The following is a 19,403-nucleotide window of genomic DNA, read 5'->3' as shown; positions in this document are numbered from 1 at the left end:
CCGCCCACAGAGGACGGGGAGGGAGGTTGTCCTGCGCATGCGCGGGGGGCGGAGGACAAAAGACCCGACGAGGGAATCACGTTGGCTGGGAAGGCGTTCGGTGATTGGTCAAGAGAGACGGCACTGTCGGCGGCGGGTCATTATGTCGTCACATCCGGCCGTGGCGAAGCCGGTGGTTTTCCTCTCGCGCGCGGGGAGGGAAGGAAGGGAGGGAAGAAGAGACGGCTGTGGCTAGGAAGACCGGTTCCCCCGCCCCGCCATGGCCTCCCTACTCAAGGTGGACCCGGAAGTTAAGATCAAGGTAGGGAAGGAGGGACCGGCGTGCCCTGGAGCATGTGCAGAGTGCCGCCTGGGAGCCTGAGGACCGCAGCCAAGGAAGAGGCGCTCTTAGGAGAGGGAGAAGGAGGGCAACCAACGGTCCTTCGCGCTTCCAGGAGAACCAGGCTCTCCGCCCTTGGGAAGAAAGAAAGAAAGAAATGGGCAGTAGGAGCTTTCCTAGACTCCAGTCTACTTCCTCAGATGCATTTGGAAGTAACCTTTAGTCTAGGGAAGCCCATGCTGCCAACTTCTTTCTTTCAGTTTAGTCTCAAAGGTGCTACAAAATCTCTACATAATAATAATAAGAAGAAGAACAACAAATGCATCTGAGGAAGGAGGCTCAGTCTAGGGAAGCTCATGCTGCCAATTTCTGTTTTTTCAATCTCAAAGGTCTCTCTACAACTGATTTTACGGACTGACACAGCTGTGCCTTTGAATGGTTCAGAGGGGGCTTGTCATTGCCATCCTCTGAGGCTGAGAGAGTGTGACTGGCCCAAGATCACCCAAGTGGCTTTCCATGACCTACCTTGGGTTTGAAACCTGGCCTCCAGAGTCCTAGCCCAACCCTCAAACTGTGACATCTTAACCCAGTAAAACCTAGCCGGGGCAAAAGGACATGTTGGACACATAGCCAAAGAGCTTTTGTTATGGCTGCATCCACACTGCAGAAATAATCCAGTTTGGCATCACTTTAACTGCTGTGGCTCAGTGCTATGGGATTGTAGCTTAATGGGGCGTTTAGCCTTCTCTGTCAGAGAGCTCTTGTGCCCAAAACAAATTATAGTCCCCAGAGTTCCATAGCATTGAGCCACGGCAATTAAAGTTCTGTCAAACTGGGTTAGTTCTGCAGTGCAGATGCAGCCATAATGAAAGCACTTTGGCTATGTATCAAACAGGCTCTTTCACCCCAGCCAGGTTTTATGGAGTTAAAGAAAACGTGAAACGAAGAGTTTCTGTTGGTGTTTTCCTGAGCTCAGGTAGGGAGGCGAAGTATCTGAATACACTAGTATTCAGATGTAATGTCAAGCAGCCGTTGGGCACAATAGCATTTCCCTTTGATAAGGGCTTGTGTTCTCTCACATCAGTCTTACTAAGTTCACTCAACAGACATAGGATAATATTAAAAATGCCTGTGTTGTTCAATAATATAAGGTCCAAAACCCACTGCAGAAACAATCCAGTTTAAGACCACTTTAAGTGCCCTGGCTCAGTGCTAGGGAATTCTAAGTCAGAGAGCTCTGGTGCCACAATAAACTACGATTCCCAGGATTCCTTAGCACTGAGCCAGGGCAGTTAAAGTGGTCTCAGACTGGATCATTTCTGCGGTGTGTTTTGGATCTAAGTGCTCAGAACTATTTTATTTTATGCATGTCAAGGCCTCATCTGCACTGCAGAAATAATGTGTTTGATACCACTTTACCTGTCATGTCTCCATCCTGTAGAATCCTGCGAATTGTAGTTTTTTTGTGGCATCAGGGCTCTCTGACATAGAAGGCTAAACGTCTCACAAAGCTGCAAATCCCATAATTCCATAGCATTGCACCATGGCAGTTAAAGCCGTGTCAGGCTGCCTTATTTCTGCAGTGCAGATACAGCCACAGTTGCTTTTCAAGAGCATAGTCTTCTCAAAGAAGCTTGCAGTATTGAATATATTGGTAAGGATGAATACTTTATTCACATAATCATGTTAAATATAAAAAGTATTAGATTAGTAACAATAAAATACACTTTCTAAAAGCCCATCACAAATAGCATAAAAACTATCAGATGAAAACCATGGACAGCAGATTGTTTTTTACACCATCTTGAAAAGCAGCAATAGATGGGTCCATTCATATATCTCCAGGGGAGGAGTTCCACAGCATAGAAATATATGTAGTATTTATAACTTTGGATTCCCAAAGTCAGAAATTAATTGCCCTTGGGGTGTGTGTTTGGGTGTGTGTGTGTGTGTTTGCATGTGTGCACAGAGCAGACTCCAGCATAGATCAGTTTGCTTTGGTTTTATAGTTTGTTTTTAAGAAATCATGGTAGTTTTGTTCCAGATATTATATTTGAACAACACAATTCCCACACATATAAATAAGATTAATTCAGTTCATTTAATTGTTGTGTGCCTTCAGGTAATTTCTGATTTATGGGGCCCGTACAGACAGGCCAAAATAAAGCTGCTTCGGGTCACTGTTTAAATGATGCATGCATCCTAAGATTCCAGAAGCTGTGCCAAAGCTGTGGTCCAGTCCTTAGGACACATGTATCATTTAAACAGTGTGCTTCCAAAGTGTCCCGAAGCAGTTTTATTTTGACCTGTCTGTATGGGCCCATAGTGACCCTAAGGCAAACCTATACTAGGGTTTCTTGGCAAGATTTGCTCAGAGATGGTTTGCCATTGCCTTCCTCTGAGGCTGGTAAAGTGTGACTTGCTCAAGTTCACCCAGTGGGTTTCTGTGCCCAAGTGGGGATTATTAGGCCCCTGTAGAGTAGACCCATGGAATCAGTGGAATGTACATGAATATTCAGTTGCCAAGTTACCATTGATTCGTTGGTTCTATTCTAGTTGTGACTAGCAACAGATTTAGATCTGTTTTTAAAAATGAAAACCAGCCCATTTTGCAGTCTGAAAATGTAAGAATAATAGGATTTTATCTACTCAGTTCAGAGTCTACCAGTTTCACTGGAATGACTCCTAGTTGCATTCATATTATTCAGTTCAAGGATTTAGGTACTCCATATGCATTATGGGAGTAACCCAAAGTTTTGAGGGAATGTTTTTCAGTTTTTCTTTACTCTTTTGCAATAATGATTAAGGCATTTAAAAAGATAATCCAGAAGGAAACTGTTAAATAGTTTTATATGCATATTAATAAAAGGAGTTGATTCAGTCCATACTACATCTGTCATTTTCTGTGGTGATGTTGGGTTTTTCTTACATCAGGCTTCTTACAGTTGGAGATGCAGACCTTCTTATGACCAGATAAAATCTTCCATAGCCATTTTTCTGGCTTTTTCTTTGATTTGGGAGCAGGAGGGGTTCTTAAAAATACCAAAAAACCCCACAAAGATAACCTCAAGGGTGATGGTAGGTCATCACTATTATAACTGCCAAAACTGGGTTCTGTACCAAGGTAAAATGGACAGTTTTACCTGTAGTCTTGCAAACTTCAAAAAGAAGAGAGGACTTTGCACAAGCTTGGAGCATTAAACAAAAAGCATTAAAAGGAACAGGTTAAGATAGAAAAAGTAAATAAAATATTAAATTATCTTTTAGTAATTTACATGAGACAGGGAGGAGGCCGTACAAACATTTAAGGAAGTCTTCAAAATTAATAATAAATAAAACTTTTATTTATATATCACTTTTTGTTAAAGCAATCAAAGCGGCGTACAACATTAAAATGATACAGCAATATATACAATCTCCCCCCCGAAAAAGGATTAAACAGTTCTAACAATTAAAATTACAAACAATAAAATCTAAAAACAGTAATACAATAATACAATGACGTTGGGCAGAATCATATATATATATATATATATATATATATATATATATGGGGGGATCTTTACGTCTTCCCACTGTTGCAAACCTGAATCCTTGCTGATGCTTGTGAATCCTAGGAATTGTAGTTCAATACATCTGTTATGCACTAGGTTCATGAATTTTGATCTTCCAGGAAAAGCTGCCTTAAAGAAGGCCTACAGATGAGGAAGAGAACAAAAAGGTGAAGGTTCAGTATAAACATTAATATTTCATGAAAAGAGAGAATAAAGAAAAGAATGGATAGAAACTAATCAAGACTGGTAAAAGCAACATGACCAAAGAGAGGTCTTCAATGCAGTCCTTTATGCGCCTGACTGAATATACTGTCTCCCAGAAAAATTTGAAGGTGCAAAGGTTTAGGTAAATGCACAGTATTATTATTATCATTAACCTTTATTTATAAAGTGCTGTAAATTTACACAGAGCTGTACATACAATCTTTTAATTAGGCGGATCTCTGCCCTCCGGCTTACAATCTAAAAAGTAGTAATCAAAGCAAATGGAAAGAATTCTGTGGCAGTGTAATGTTAATTAAAACTTGAAAACACAGCATTAGAACAAATGGGAGAACTGAAAATAAATTTGACTGAGAAACAAGAATACTGATCAACAAAACATTATAGTACATAACAGAAGAGAGGACAGTGAATAATGGCTTAAGTGAAACTATGAACCTAGGATGGTGGATTTAGAAGCAGTAGGGGAAAAATTAAGCTGTATAGAATCATAGAGTTGGAAGAGACCGCAAGGGCCATCCAGTCCAACTCCCTGCCATGCAGGAACTCTCAATCAAAGCATCCCCGACAGATGGCCATCCAGCCTCTGTTTAAAGACCTCTAAGGAAGGAGACTCCACTACACTCCAAAGGAGTTTGTTCCACTGTCGAACAGCCCTTTCTGTCAGGAAGTTCCTCCTAATGTTGAGATGGAATCTCTTTTCCTGGAGCTTGCATCCATTGCTCCAGGTCCTAGTCTCTGGAGCAGCAGAAAACAAGCTAGCTCCCTCCTCAATGTGACATCCCTTCAAGTATTTAAACAGGGCTATCATATCACCCTTTAAGCTTCTCTTCTCCAGCCTAAACATCCCTAGCTCCCTAAGTCGTTCCTCATAGGGCATGGTTTCCAGACCCTTCTCCATTTTAGTCGCCCTCCTTTGGACACGCTCCAGTTCTTCAACATCCTTTTTAAATTGTGGTGCCCAGAACTGGACACAATATTCCAGGTGGGTCCTGACAAGAGCAGAATAAAGTGGAACTATTACTTCCCTTGATCTAGACACTATACTTCTATTGCTTCAGCCTAAAAACGCATTGGCCTTGTTAGCTGCCGCATTGCACTGTTGACTCATGTTTAATTTGTGGTCTACTTGGACTCCCAGATCCCTGTAATTTGAGATGAGAAATAAAAGGATCTACTATGCTAAGGATGAAGGAAGTATCCTGCAAATTTGACAGAGGTGCCTTGCATGACATGAGCTCTATGGAAAGTGTGTGTGCCCAATTTTCAGGTTTCCCTTGCACCATGCCCTACACCAGGTCTTCTGATTGTAGCATTTGCAGCTAGAGGTCCTTGGGGAAGAAGGAGATGTCCACTTCTTCCAGTCTAGTTGTACAGGCATAAGTAGAATTCCAACACACTAAATCTCATTTATGAGAATTAATGAGAATTGACTGTAAAGCGTCTAAATCTACAGATACTCAAATCCCTATCTAATAATCTTTATTAAAATTTTACCCTTTAAAATTGCTGTATCTAGAGTAAAACTCATAAGCTTGCTATATTCCCAACAGCCTTGCCCTCTTGATTTTTTGGGCTGCAGTTATCATCAGCTCCACTGAGCAGTCTCAATGATCAGGAATGCTGGGAATTATTATTCAAAACAGTGAGAGGGAAGGCTGAACATTAATGTCATATAGGCCTAGTGTAGTGGCTAACAGACCAGGCCATCAATGAGGAAATCCACAGTTCAACTGTCAGCACCTTAAATAACTTAACTACCACTAGGTGTTTTTAGGAAAGGCATTCATGCTCTGTATTGCCCTTTCTTCCTCCCATGTGGATGCATGTTTGAATCCACATTCTGGATATGCATCCTGTTGAATATAATGCATTGCATGTGCATTGCATATGTACTTGAATGCAGATTTGGGTGTGCATCCAGTTTTACTTTACAGCTTCTGATTCAGCAAGTGATCCAGTGCTGATGCTCAGATCTCCCAAGTTGCATGGGCAAAGAAGCAGGGTCGAGTGAAAAGAAGAAAAATGTATTTCTCTTTTCCTTAACCTTCTTCACTGCTTTGGTTAAAGAAATATTGACTGTCTGCCATTAATATTTCAAAACAAGCTAATTTGGCATTTCATAATTTTTTTTTAAAAAATACAACCAAAGAAAACAGGGGAACAAAATAATTTGTCTTCAGTCTTCACTTGTGCTCTGTCAATGTTAGATTATTTCTATGGATGAAAAGTGGGAACCTAATTTTGGGAGTCCAGCAGAGTAGTAACATCACTGCTAATAGCAGAAATGATGTACTGCCATTATAAGAAAGTAATTGAATGTTAAAAAGAGATTATCTCCTTCAACCAGCCCCCACCCTGTGACTTCTTAAATAATTTTTTTAAGAAGTGTACCTAGTCTACTGAGTATATATGATGGGGATGGTGAGATTCCACTAAATGCACAAGGATAGAATACCATGAAATCTGCTTTGTATCTGTTCAGCTAAGACAGCACTCTTACATGTGTAAACCTCCATCTGAACAACACACCATCTGGAAACAGGAGGCAAGCTTGTCCATGCAAATAAATGACTTGCCAGTGTACATATGGGGGGGGGGTACTTCTGTTTGTGTAATTTTCATAAATAGGGATTTATTGTCAGTAAAGAAAAGGCAAAATTAAGAAATGGCTTTGCAGATGAAGCTTTTATTTCATCTCCGTCAAAATTCATTGTGTCAAGAACAGAGCAGGCTGGAAGGAGTGCTTGAGTTGTGAACCAGTATCCATTTTATTTTTTCATGTATATTCTATGTTAAGTGGAAGAGAGCATGAATTGAACTTTGTTCCATTTGAAGGTCATATTTACACTTAAAATGTCTGAAAAACAATATTTTTACTGTCCCAGGTGCTAACAAAATACATGAACTAACATGGTGTATTGGTAAAAATGTTGGACTTGAACTTGGGAGATTCAGTCCCCGCTGACTCATAGAAATTACTGGGTGACCTCAGGCCAGTCACATTCAGGCTGACCTGCCACACAGGATTGTGATAATAAAAGGGAAGAACAGGAGAGCCATGTATGTTGTCTTCAGCTCCTTTGAGAAAAGACTGAGTATAAATGTAATAGGCAGTCATGACTGCCCAGTTTGAGGGGTACAGGGTTTGCTCTTGCCCATCTCCTCCTCACTACAAGAGTAGTTGTTTGTCTGTTAGAGTAATTTAGTGGTGTATCATTTGCATAAAGAAGCCATTTTTTCAGCTGTGTCAGATGGTCCTTCCCATTTGCTGTACTCTTTAGATAAAATTTCTAAGTTGCTGCTCTTTAGGTGATAGAGTCTCTGGATATTCAGCAACCAAATAAAAGGACAGGCAGCAGGGGATTAAAATCTTTAGTAACTGAAAATGGGATGTGTCTTTTCCCAACCTCTTGTTCTTTTGCTCAAGGCTGTTTTGGCTGTGATCTTTCTACCTTTGTGTGAGAAACACAATTGCTAGATGAACTGAAAAAAATGGGCCAGATGCCTCAATGCTACTATCACATTTTAAGGAATCTGTGCTTGGGCAAGGTGTACACCAATCCTGCTTCACTCTTAAGAACCTGTATTGCATTAGATTTAACAAGTTTTGTCATTCAAAGGGTACTGAAAGGCAATTGGTTCATGTGGGTGGAAAGGAAGGTGTCTGTTTGGGAATGCAACATAGCTCAGTGACAGAAAACACGTTTTGCATGCTGAGTGTTTTGGGTCTCAGTCCCCTGCAAGATTAAAGCATCTTCTGTAATAAGGATGGAATAGACTTTCTGGGAGAGCAACAGAAGGGGGCTGCTGCCATTTGAGCTAGATGGATGTGATGCAGATAGGTCTAACTTAGTGTGGGAGTTTCACATGCTTGTGTGCTCATATACAAAATATTGTGGAACTTATTGCTGTGCAATTGTGTAATGACAGTGAAAGCGAAAAGATGCTAGGTCTACGCAGGAGAAAAACATGGTTATGGGTTCTTGGATGGCAGCAAAAACTAGGCTGTGGAGAGGGTAATACCTCTTAGCCCATATCATTATCAAAGATTGAAGTGTGGCTAAATGTATTCATGATTGTTTTATACCTGTGCATAAGCCACTGTTGCCAACAGCAGAAGAACATATTTTGTAGCTGATAAATAACTTGGGTTCTTGATCTTGTACAATTTAGGTATCTCTACTGGGACCAGCAATGGTTTATGCCAGGACAGGAAACTTGTGGCCCTCCCGATGTTGCTAGACTTCAGTTCTCATCATTCCTGACCATTGGCCATGCTGGCTGAGGCTGATGAGTCCAACAGGATCTGGAGAGCCAGAGGGTTATACAAGTACGGGGAGGTGCAGCTTTCTCTATGTGCTTGGGTCATTGTGTTTTGCCTAGTTGAAACTTGATATTGTAAACTGTTCATCTTCTTTCCCCACAGGTAGACTCTTTCAGGGAGCGAATCACAGGTGAAGTAAGTATCTGACTCATTTCTATCACTGTCACCTGATCCTTAAGAGAACCAAAAGGGCTGGATACTTCTGTTGTTGTATGATCTTGCTAGAAAGTCTTTGCTGTGTCCCAAAGCACCTGCTGGACAACAAAAATGTTTCCTTGTACATCTGTTCTCCTGGTGATGACAGCAGAAGTAGCTAGGACTTGTATGTGTGCATGTATATGTGTGTGAATCTCTTTCTAGTATTTCTACTGCTTCACAAAAAATCTCTGCTTTGGCTTCACTTCTCCAGTGGCTTTGCATATTCTCTCAATGCAGTGGCATCACTAGGAGGGTGAGGACCGCACCAGGTGACACCTGAGAGGAGAATTGGCACATGGTTGAACCCTCCTCCTACTGTAAGGGGGTGTGGTGCTGCTGTCAGCACCTATCCCTTCTCTTCTGCCCTGGCTCTGTCTGCTGAGGAATACAAGGCAGCAGAGGAGGGCCGAGTGCACTAGTGTTTGCCCCTCCCACCCTCCTTGATGCCTTGGCTATCTTGCCCAAGCTTGCCAAAGGATTGGGGAATAGGGGCAAGCACCAACACATCTGCCCTCCCTTTCCCAGTGCCTTGGTTTGCTTGCCTGAGCTAGCCAAGGCATCAGGGAAGAAGGGTGAGTGTGCACACATTTGCTCCCCGTTACCCAGTGCCTTGACTTGTTTGCTTGAGCTAGTGGAGGCATTGGAGAAAAGAGGTGAGCACAAGCACACCTGCCCCCCACCCCTGCACCTTTCCTTCTGCATTGGCTCGCTTGCCCGAGCTGGCCAAGGCATCGGGGGGAGAGGGGCAAGTGCCTGACTCCTGCACCTTCTCTGGTGCCTTGGCTGGCTCATGGCTGGTCTCCGTGGACAGCCAATGGGGGCAGAGCAGGCAGCTGCAACCATCCCACTCCCCACACCCATACTAGGTGACCCCAACACTAGGAACACCGGTTTCTCAATGTTATTTCACACATTACAGTTAGCTCTTCTTTCTCTTTCAGGCTGAAGATCTAGTAGCTAATTTTTTCCCAAAGAAGCTTTTAGAACTCGATGCTTTCCTTAAGGTAAGAGTCAGGGAGGCTGTTGCTTCCTTTGAGTAAGCATTCTCAAAGGGGTACACTGTAAGACAGATGACACAGACCTTAGGCTCAGAAGGATCTGTTCCAGCCTTGCTACCAATAATTTGTAAGGGATTGAACCTAAAATGTTCTTGTCTTCTACTTTTCTAGGATCCTATTCTGAACATTCAAGATCTCACCCAAATCCACTCAGATATGAACCTTCCTGTTCCAGACCCAATCCTGCTCACAAATAGTCATGATGGACTGGATGGGGTAAGATTGCTTACCTGGGTGTAATAGGTAATGTCTGATAAAACAGCATAATGCTTGTAGTTATTGATAAACTGCAGAAAGAGAAGAAAGCTATCTGAAATTTGGAAACAGATTTTTTTTCATAAGGTTGTGCAGGTGCTTAACTCAAGCAGGAGTGAGGAGCTGCACTGGAAGATGGAGCTCCTCAGAAAATATAGTAAAGATTTTGACATTTTTGCTGGAGCAGACAACAAAAGGAAATGGTAAAGGTAAATGAAATTTGATTCCAGGATAGAAAAGACCAATACATGGAAAACTGAATTACATTTCAGAAAGGGACGAGTAAGCCTGAGGGCAGGTAACTGTCTGAATAACTATCTGTAAGCCACTCGGAGAGCCTTTAGGGTTGAAGAGCAGGGTATAAATACCATAAATAAATAATAAATGAGAGACATGGACTATGTGACTGTAAGAGAATAGCTTTAAATTGTTGATATAAGATATAACAAGTTCAGCTCTCTTTAGATATGTCACTTTTAAAGAGTGTTCATTTTTTGTTAAATATAAAGAACGTTTGGCCTAAATACCCTGAAGGGATCAGATCCTGTCTGATCTTGGAAGCTAAGTAGGGTCAGCCCTGGTTAATACTTGGATAGGAGATGGCCAGGGAATACCAGCTGCTGTAGGCTACGTTTCAGAGGAAGAAGCTGCCAAAATCATCTCTGAGTATTCTCTGCCTGAGAAAACCCTGTGAAATTCAAGAGGTCACCATAAATCCACAGGTGACTTGAAGGCATGAGCACATGCACACACACACATGCTATTCTCTTTACAATATTACAAATAACACAGTAACATTATTTCAGTTTAATGCTTTCAATGTTTAATTGCAATATTTAAATATGCTACGTCAGATCCCATAATTTAGAGCAATGGGAAATTTTCTGGAAAAATTTCCAGCACTGCTTTGTTTGGAAAACCCACATCACTGATTTTTAAAGCTGATCAATGGTCTTGAGACTCTAGCTTTGAAAAAAAAAGATCCTGGTCTTCCTTCCACATTCCATCTGTAAGTGCTGCATAGACATATAGAATTTCTTAGCATATGTTCCCCCCCCCTTTTTTTTTTCCCCTTTAGCCCAATCTGAAAAAGAGAAAACTGGAAGACTGTGATGAGACCTTCCAGGGTATGTTCTTAGTCCTCTTTTAACTTGTAATATTTGCTAAAATAAGTTTGGGAACCTGCTTTGCCTTGTGAAGCTTGCCCCATTGGAAGGAATCCTGTGAGCTTACAAGGATGGGAAAGTTCACGATCCTAAACTTTTGAGTCTGGTGCCAATAAATTTCATTTTGATTTTTGTATTTACAGTTTTTATCCTCACTTTCAACATAAATTTATGTCCTCAAGACATATCTGCTTCATGTACATCTGGCTCTTTGCTATTTGCAGAGATATTCTAAAATGCTCCGCCTTTTGCCACCATAATGAAAGAATGGCTTGCTCTCTGTGTCATTTAATTGTCACTGACCTGATGTCATAATGATAGTAAAGAGTGTTCCAGCAACTTCCATAGGACTGGAAACTCCTGAAATCAGACTTTTGTGATAAGTGGCCGAGTGGTTGTCTCAGTCTTCTTATTGGCTTTGTTGTATGAATAAAGCTCTTCCAAGAAGAAAAATGGAGTTTTGGGATCCCAGAATAGCAAGTGTACTAAAAGGCATTTCTTCTGGAAACAACCAACCAAAAGTGCTACACAAAAATAGTCACTGACCTTTGATCAAAACTGATAGTGTTGCTGATAGTATGGCCAGCCTTTTCACATCAGGGTCCAATAACTTTAATTAGAATTTTAATTAGCTAAGAAGAAGACTCTTTTTCAGTGCAGCTTTTCAGATCCCAGCAGTATGAGGGACTCACCTTGCTAAAATCCCCTCCTATGCAAGCCTTTAAAGATGTAGGACTTTGGATATAGAAAGATTGGCATACGTAGTGTTGCTGGGCCTAAAGATTCAGTTACAAGTGGGAATAGGCCTTTCCAGGGTGGGAGAATGCTTGAGTGGTCTGCTGAGTGGCAAACAGACACACTCCTGCTCACTCACTTCCTTCATGGAATAAGTGGCTAGTCTCTTCTCGTGGCACCAGGTACCAAAGTCTTTGTCATGCCTAACGGGATGCTGAAGAGCAACCAGCAGCTGGTGGACATCATTGAGAAGGTGAAACCTGAGATCCGGCTGCTGATTGAGAAATGCAACACGGTGAGTGCTGGTTTGCCCTCCCCCAATTTGCGTTCTGACATATGGATCATTTATCTGGCCTAATTCCCTGAACAGTGGGGATAAAACCAAAATTTGTTTTGTGCTGGCAGAAGTAGTAACTGGAATTCTTCTGATCAAATAGGTGGCTAATCCTGCACATCAGCCTCTGGGAAGAGAAACACATACTTTATTATGGAGGGTGTCTCTTCTTGCTAAGAACTTGCATCTTACTATGGCAAGCCTTGATAGATCTCCTCTGTTACAACAGATGAAATAGCCTAATTGTCATTAGTACAATTAGCCTATGTCTGAAGTGTACCACTTCAGATGACCCATTGTGGGGAAGTTCTTTTACTGAATGCTTTTCCATACAAAAATGCATTCCTCTCCAAAGGCAACTACTATGTCTTGGAGGACTCTGCTCTCTGTCCTGCTCATTTTTCTATGCATAGGGTTTTATGTTTGTTTGAATTCTATAAAGTAACTATCCCACTCCAATGTAAAAGGATACAACCTGGAAGTGGATTTATCACTTCAGCTCGGCTAATGTCAGTAGTGAATGCAGGAGATCTAAAATAACAAAAAATTGTTCAGTGCTGGAGTTTTCCCACTGACCCAACCCACCTGATCTGCCTGGCTTCATAGTAACTCAAAAAGATTGCCTTTTTAACTAAAAATCCCAGAATACCTGAACTATGATGGCAGTTGCCATGTTTGCTGAGGTATCCTGGGAATTATAGTTCACAGTAACATTTGTAACTGCTGGATTAACCAGTTGCTGCCTGTAGAATGGATTGCCAAGAGAGCTTAGACTCTCCAACAAAACAGTGGCACTTCTGAATATGACATTTTCTGCCCTCCAGGTCAAAATGTGGGTGCAGCTGTTGATTCCTAGGATAGAAGATGGCAACAACTTTGGTGTTTCTATTCAGGTAAATTAGTGGTTGGAAATTTCTGGCTTTCCTGTGGTTCTCTGTGAGTTCCCTCAGGGAAGAGAACAGAGCTGGAATTCTACAGTTCCTTATGCACATGTAGTGGGTGGGTGGTGGCAGCTTGTCCTGTGGAAAAACCTAGGAACCAAGCTAATACCTGCCCAAAGTTCCACTGGAAAGCAGCTGATGTGATACAGTCTCCAACCTGCAAGTCTGACTTATAGGGACCCTCAGGTAAATGAGTTTTTCTTGGCAAGATTTGTTCAGAGGGGGTTTGCACTCGTTTTCCTATGAGGTGCTGAGAGAGTGTGACTTCCTAAAGGTTATCCATTGGATTCCCATGACCAAGCAGGGATATGAACCCTGTGGCCTAGTCCAACACTCAGATTACTACACCATGCTGGGCATCCTTATCAGGCTCCCAAAGAGCCTTGATGCAGAAAGCACCCTCAGAACTGTCAGCAAAACTCCAGAGTGGCAGATACACTTGGAACACCCCAAAGAAGGCTGTCAAATTGCCCCAACAAACCTGGAAGTCACAACGAGAAGTGATTTCAGATTGTCATTTTTGGTGCTTTATAATCAGCCGTTGCCACCCACTGCAGGAGTAAAAATTGGTCCCTATTACAGTTGCTTGCACCATCCTAGATATTCTACTGGGCCAGTTGGTTGTCTAGTTCTGCCTGCCTGGAGCTCAGATGCTTTTAAATTAAGGTGGAAGGTTGGCCATTATAATCACAGAGGCTTTTGTAATCACAGAATAAGTAGCATATATTAATGTATGGGTCAACACAGAATTTTTTTTTTCTTAACGTTCCCCTACCGGCTCTGTCTCTTCAGGAAGAAACTGTGGCTGAGCTCCGAACTGTGGAGAGCGAGGCAGCTTCATACTTGGACCAGATCTCTAGGTAGGTACTTTACCAAGGTGCTACACCTTGTACAGCTCCTCGGGAATATGGGCTGTCTCAGGACCTCTTGCCATCACTTGAGCCACCTCTTTGCTTCCATTTCAGATATTACATCACACGGGCAAAGTTGGTTTCTAAAATAGCAAAATATCCTCATGTGGTAAGTGCTGAGTGAGATATATTAATCCAGTTACTGAATTCAGAGTTTTCAAATTTTTAAGAGCATGGGAAACAGCTAAAAAGAATTCTTCAATATGTTTCACTTGGAAATACTGTGAAATGCAGAAAATGCTTAGAGCTACATTCTAGACAAGTATCCCTATCTTGGTTTTTCTTTTTCTTTCTTTGGGGTTTACTCAGGACTAGGTCTCTCAACTATTTTTTAATTGTCCAAGTCCTTTATGTGAAGAGGGAGCAGTATATTTATTCTGATGCAGTGAGTCAGGAGATCCGAAGAAAATGGCTGTTTGCAGGTGACTTTCCGCTGGGAGATCCCCTCCAAGTCGTCATAGGGCCTAATTGTGGCAAAATAATTCTGGTTCAATAACTGTCTTTATAGGAGGATTACCGTCGCACAGTGACTGAGATGGATGAAAAGGAATACATCAGTCTGCGGCTCATTATTTCAGAGCTGAGAAATCAATATGTAAGTCATCTTTTAAGGCCTCTTCTAAAGGCTCTCTGTGCTCTAGACCCATGGCTTGCCCTTCTTCATTTGTTTGTTGTCACTCCCTTATTCTTTATGACCTCTAGTTGGAAAAGGCATGATGTACTCCTGGTTTCCTGTGCTTCATCATCTGCTTCATTTTTCATGGCCTAGAACAATAGTTGTCTCTAAATCACTTTTCATTCAGGCTCATCCAGTCAGAAACCCTTTTCTGAATTGGGAGAGTGAGGAGCAAGGAAGAGGGAGAGATACTTTTGTTTGCTGAAGATCAGAAGCATCTTTTCTCTCTTCAAATTGTTGCAGAAATGGGGCGGGAGTGGCATGCCATTTTAAAGAATACATTATGTATAGAATCATAGAGTTGGAAGAGAGTACAAGGACCATCCAACCTCCTGCCATGCAGGAAATCAAAGCATTCCCAACAGATGGCAATCCAGCCTCTAAGGAAAGACACTCCGCTACACTCCAAGGGAGTGTGTTCCACTGTTGAACAGCCCTTACTATAAGGAAGCTCCTAATGTTGAGGTGGAATCTCTCTTCCTGTAGCTTGCATCCATTGTTCCAGGTCCTGTTCTCTGGAGCAGCAGAAAACAAGCTTGCTCCCTCCTCAATATGTATGTCAAGGGTGGATTGGTGAATGGCACATTGCATGGCTTCTATGATACTACCATAAACAATATACTTATTTTATGTCTGTGCAGCTTGATAGTGGTATTGATACTGTCAGTATGATGGATAGCTGTTGGTGTTGCCATGTTTAAACAACGATTAGTGGGAAATGGAAGTGAAATCTTACACAATTTTCCTATTGGATTTCTCCAAGAGAGAGAGAAGATAGAGTATGTGAGCTGGAATCTTGCTGCAATTCATTCTCGTTAAGATAAGATATGGTTTAGGTGATACCTGAATGGAAACAAAAGTGGCCAGTGTAGTGTAGATGTTCATACAGTCTGCCCAGGAATGGAGATGCATGGTGCTATTTATTTACAGTTTGGAAGATTATTAATATGTTTTTTAAATCCTCTATAAATCTGGGGTGGCTTTCCTTTTACTAGTGACATTAGAATCATGTGACCTGACAATTCTGACAGGAATGAGTAGATACAGCAAATATGACCAATATTCAAGGTTATCTCTACTTTGAAATCTTTTCCACTCTCAGTGTCTACACTTTCTAGAGGGGAAGCTACTTTGCCTCACTATAGCATAACCCACAGTGTCTTTTGATGCCTTATGGACTAACACATTCATTATGGCTTTAACATTTGTAGACTTAAATCATAATAAACTCTGAGGACTTGTAGTCCTTAAAACGAGGCTAGAGATCTTTAGCAGAGGACTCTTGTACTAGCAGTTTCCTATGAACTAGGGCAATTCAAACTGGTTTACTCTTAGTTGGTGTGCTCCTTTTTCTGAAATATGAGGTGCAGCATAGCTTGCTTAGGCAACAGGAGTTTTCTGTTTTGTCTGGAGGGTGGACAGGAAATGTATGGCAAAGCAAATCCTGCTGTCACACTTAGCCAGTCTTCAAGAAGAAATCAATCACAGTCTTCTCTCCCCCTAGGTGACTCTCCACGACATGATCCTAAAGAACATTGAGAAGATCAAGCGACCCCGGAGCAGCAATGCAGAGACTCTCTACTGAGCTATCAACACTCTGAACTTACAAATTGTTCAGTAGACTCAAGACAGTCTCTGCCTCAGTTTATGTGACTATCAAGATGGGGAAGCTGGCTGGAAACAGTCCTCACCACCCTTTTAGTTAAAATTCTAAAGAAACTCTCCTAGCTCTATCTGGTTGGTTTTTATTTGGGTCTTGGGATTTGCCCCTCCTCCCCATCTCCAACACCCGCAAGGTATGAGTAAGAGCTTGTCTTCCTACTCAGGTGAGAATAGCATAGTGGCCAACCTGTACCAGGCAAGAATCCCCAATACCAGCAGTCCTGAATGACCCTGCTATGTACTTGCCTGGGGGAATTCTCCCTTCAAAGTAGTTTTCCCCTTGACTAGTCAACAGCAGCATCACATCCTGCTGAGAGCTGATCTGTTGACCATTAGCTCCACTGTTTCAGTCTTCCCATAAACAATGCATTTTGGTGAACCAAGTGCCCATCTCAGATGGCTCTCCACATCCATCTTTGTGGCTTATCCAATCATGCAGATTTGAATGCCACTCTTAAGCTTTTCCTCCCTGCCCCTACTTCTTCCACTGAGTTTAATTCATGGCTCATTGTTTTGAGTCCAACCTACTCTTTCCAGGGTTCTACAAGTAAGTTGCTTTCCTCTTGAAATGGCTCTCATCAGCCTGAGAAGGATTACTCACACAACATATAAGTGCAATGGACATTCTCTAGATTTTAGAGTTGGCAGGGCAGGCCTGCTTAGACTTGGATTGGGCAGGGCAAGCCTGGCCAGATTGATTTGTCCAACAGCAGCATGACTAATATGCTGAACACCTAAAGTCTTTTTCATCTTAGTTATTTCTCCCACTCCGATTAAGAGAGCCTAGCAGTTGTTTCATCTGGAGGCTCTTTCTGTCATTCAAGAGAACCCAGGAAAGTATAACTGGTTCTTTGGCCCCTTGTGGCTTGAATGAGTCCTGTAAAGGCTTTTTCAATTTTGCTCTTTTCCAGTTTTCAAGAACGCAGGAAGGGGGCGCCAACTACCTGGGATGCTGCAGTTTTCCTTGTGATTTACTCTTAGTCTTTATATTCCTCTTGTGCTGTAGTCTTGTGAGTGGTGTTAGATTTGTAAGAATAGTGACAGGGTGAATCAAGTTTCTTGGCCCCTTCTCCCTTTCCTTGGTTGTTTTTAAAAACCCTCTGCTCTGCCAGCTCTTAAGGGCACACAAATGTCATTCTCCCTGGGCTCTAATGCCATTGTGTCATTGTCATTTGTAGCTGGGCAAGCCTTAGTTGACCTTAGAGTAAAGGTTCTTGAAACAGCTGCCCTTATGAATTACCTGCTACTGAAAGCAGCCTCCCCCCTCCTTCCTTCTCCTGTGTTTCTCTGTATCGGCTGCTTTGTTGGATTGTTCATATTTCCTTGCCACATTGAACGTTATGTACAACTTTTACTATGTCAACAAATTAAAAGTAATAGGTACTTTGAATTCATCCTCAGCAGTCACCATGTGTATAAGTAAGTTGGTGACCAAGGTCCCTGTCTGCTGCTTGGTCAGTCTCATGTTCTCTCTTACCTGCACCTGTTTGAATTTTGCCTATCGTCAGTACCGCAGTTGGCCAGTGAGCTATAATGCTAGTTTCTCAAGGTTCCCCTCTGTTTCAGATTTGTTCTCTTGGGCATAGCTATGAGATGAATGGGTTGATCTTTGGGACGTTGTCCTAGGAAGCCCTATTTGCGATGTTGAAGGGGCATAGATTAAGATCATTTTCCAGATTGTACTCAGTGTTATTAATACGTTGCATCATTGGGTTGATCTTTGCTGTTCCTGGGTCCTAAAATACCCCATCTCCCCAAAAAAGACTTGATCTAAAACTTACCGGTACCTCATTCACTTGTCTAGATCCATGGTTCATCTGCCTTCAAGACTGAATGAATATTGATGAGAACCAAGGTGGGGTGGGGGTTGGTCTGTGCTCATCGTGGCCTCTTTCATTAGTACAGTAAATAAAAAGGGACCTGATCAGCATTTCCTATATGTTACAGATGTTGTGGAGCTGCATATGTTTAAGGATCCCTGTGATATTCCATGTAGAACAGTTTTTAAATACAGGAATGTGTCCCCCTTAGTAGCAGTCCTTTTAGTCACACCATGCCACACTCATTAGTAGTTTGCCCTTGGTTAGCTCACAGAGCCCTTTAATGTCTTCTATGCCTCTGTAACACTACTGCAGCTCCTTTTGCTCCGTTATCAAGGATTGGATTGCTGTAAACTACAATGAGATGAGCAGGACTACACAGCTTCTGGGACTGTTTTCCTTGCACTTCTCTTGAGACAATCTTTAGAGCAAAAAAGGAGCATTTTGAGGCATATAAAATTATACAGGTCATAGCAAAATAGTCATATCTCCCAATACCAGAAACCAGGACCATCTAGTGAGGCTGAATGGTGAGAGATTCAGGAAAGATAAAAGGAAGCATTTCATCACTCAGCACAGAATTAAATTATGGAATTAATTGTCATAAAATGTAGCCATCAACTTGGAAGGCTTCGTGAAGGATAATGATTGCAAGTGATATTGCCTATTCAGTACCTACAGAACCAGATGAAATCTGGCTTGTGGTTTCTCCAAGGTATTTGGTGGCCATTGTGGGAGCAGAATGCTGGCCTTCAGAAGCCTTTGCTTTGGTCAGTCACACCAATGTGTTCTGATGAGTTCTTTCTCAGGCTGCTGCCACACTGAAGAAATAAAGCCATTTGACACCACTTTAACTTCCATTGCTCCATCGGAATCCTGGGATTTTTGGTTGGTGGGGTACCAAGTGCTCTAAATATCTCACAAAACTACACATCTCAGAATTCCACAGGTTTGAGCCATGGCAGTATCAAACTATTAATTCTGCTGTCTAGATGCAGCCTCAGTGAATTTGCTGTGCGCCAAACTCCATGGTGCTCAATATTGAATTTAAGTCATCTTGACTTAATTTGTATTAGCCCTATAGGTTTCTGAAAAAGTAGCACTTTATACACAGGTTATTTAAACCTTGTATACATTATGTAAATTTAGTTGGTGCCTGCCTCTGTATGTTTATGCATGATTTCTGTACAGCATTACCAATGTGTCCCTCTCCCCAGACCCATAG

The 19,403-nt window shown here is 41.9% G+C and overlaps 1 protein-coding gene across 1 annotated transcript; it reads left to right on the top strand.

The window, feature by feature from the left end:
- The first annotated feature begins 106 nt into the window (after positions 1 to 106).
- Positions 107 to 18,302, top strand: PSME3 (proteasome activator subunit 3). The gene is made up of 11 exons (XM_089532161.1): positions 107 to 301; positions 8,525 to 8,557; positions 9,562 to 9,624; positions 9,790 to 9,894; positions 11,012 to 11,060; positions 12,017 to 12,129; positions 12,993 to 13,061; positions 13,902 to 13,969; positions 14,075 to 14,129; positions 14,529 to 14,615; positions 16,201 to 18,302. The coding sequence occupies exons 1-11, from the start codon at positions 260 to 262 to the stop codon at positions 16,279 to 16,281; spliced, it is 765 nt and encodes a 254-aa protein (XP_089388287.1). The 5' UTR covers positions 107 to 259; the 3' UTR covers positions 16,282 to 18,302.
- Positions 18,303 to 19,403: the final 1,101 nt, after the last annotated feature.

Source organism: Sceloporus occidentalis, unplaced genomic scaffold (genome assembly GCF_023333645.1).
Source record: "Sceloporus occidentalis isolate IW3139 unplaced genomic scaffold, rSceOcc1.0.p SCAF_7, whole genome shotgun sequence".
Classification (NCBI taxonomy): Eukaryota; Metazoa; Chordata; class Lepidosauria; order Squamata; family Phrynosomatidae; genus Sceloporus; species Sceloporus occidentalis.
This window is presented reverse-complemented; position numbering and strand designations above follow the sequence as displayed.

Coding starts and splice junctions, on each gene's coding strand:
- PSME3 (XM_089532161.1), top strand. CDS start 260: ATGGCCTCCCTACTCAAGGTGGACCCGGAAGTTAAGATCAAG. Junction 13,062..13,901: donor ACTTTGGTGTTTCTATTCAG/GTAAATTAGTGG, acceptor CTGTCTCTTCAG/GAAGAAACTGTGGCTGAGCT. Junction 14,130..14,528: donor TAGCAAAATATCCTCATGTG/GTAAGTGCTGAG, acceptor CTGTCTTTATAG/GAGGATTACCGTCGCACAGT.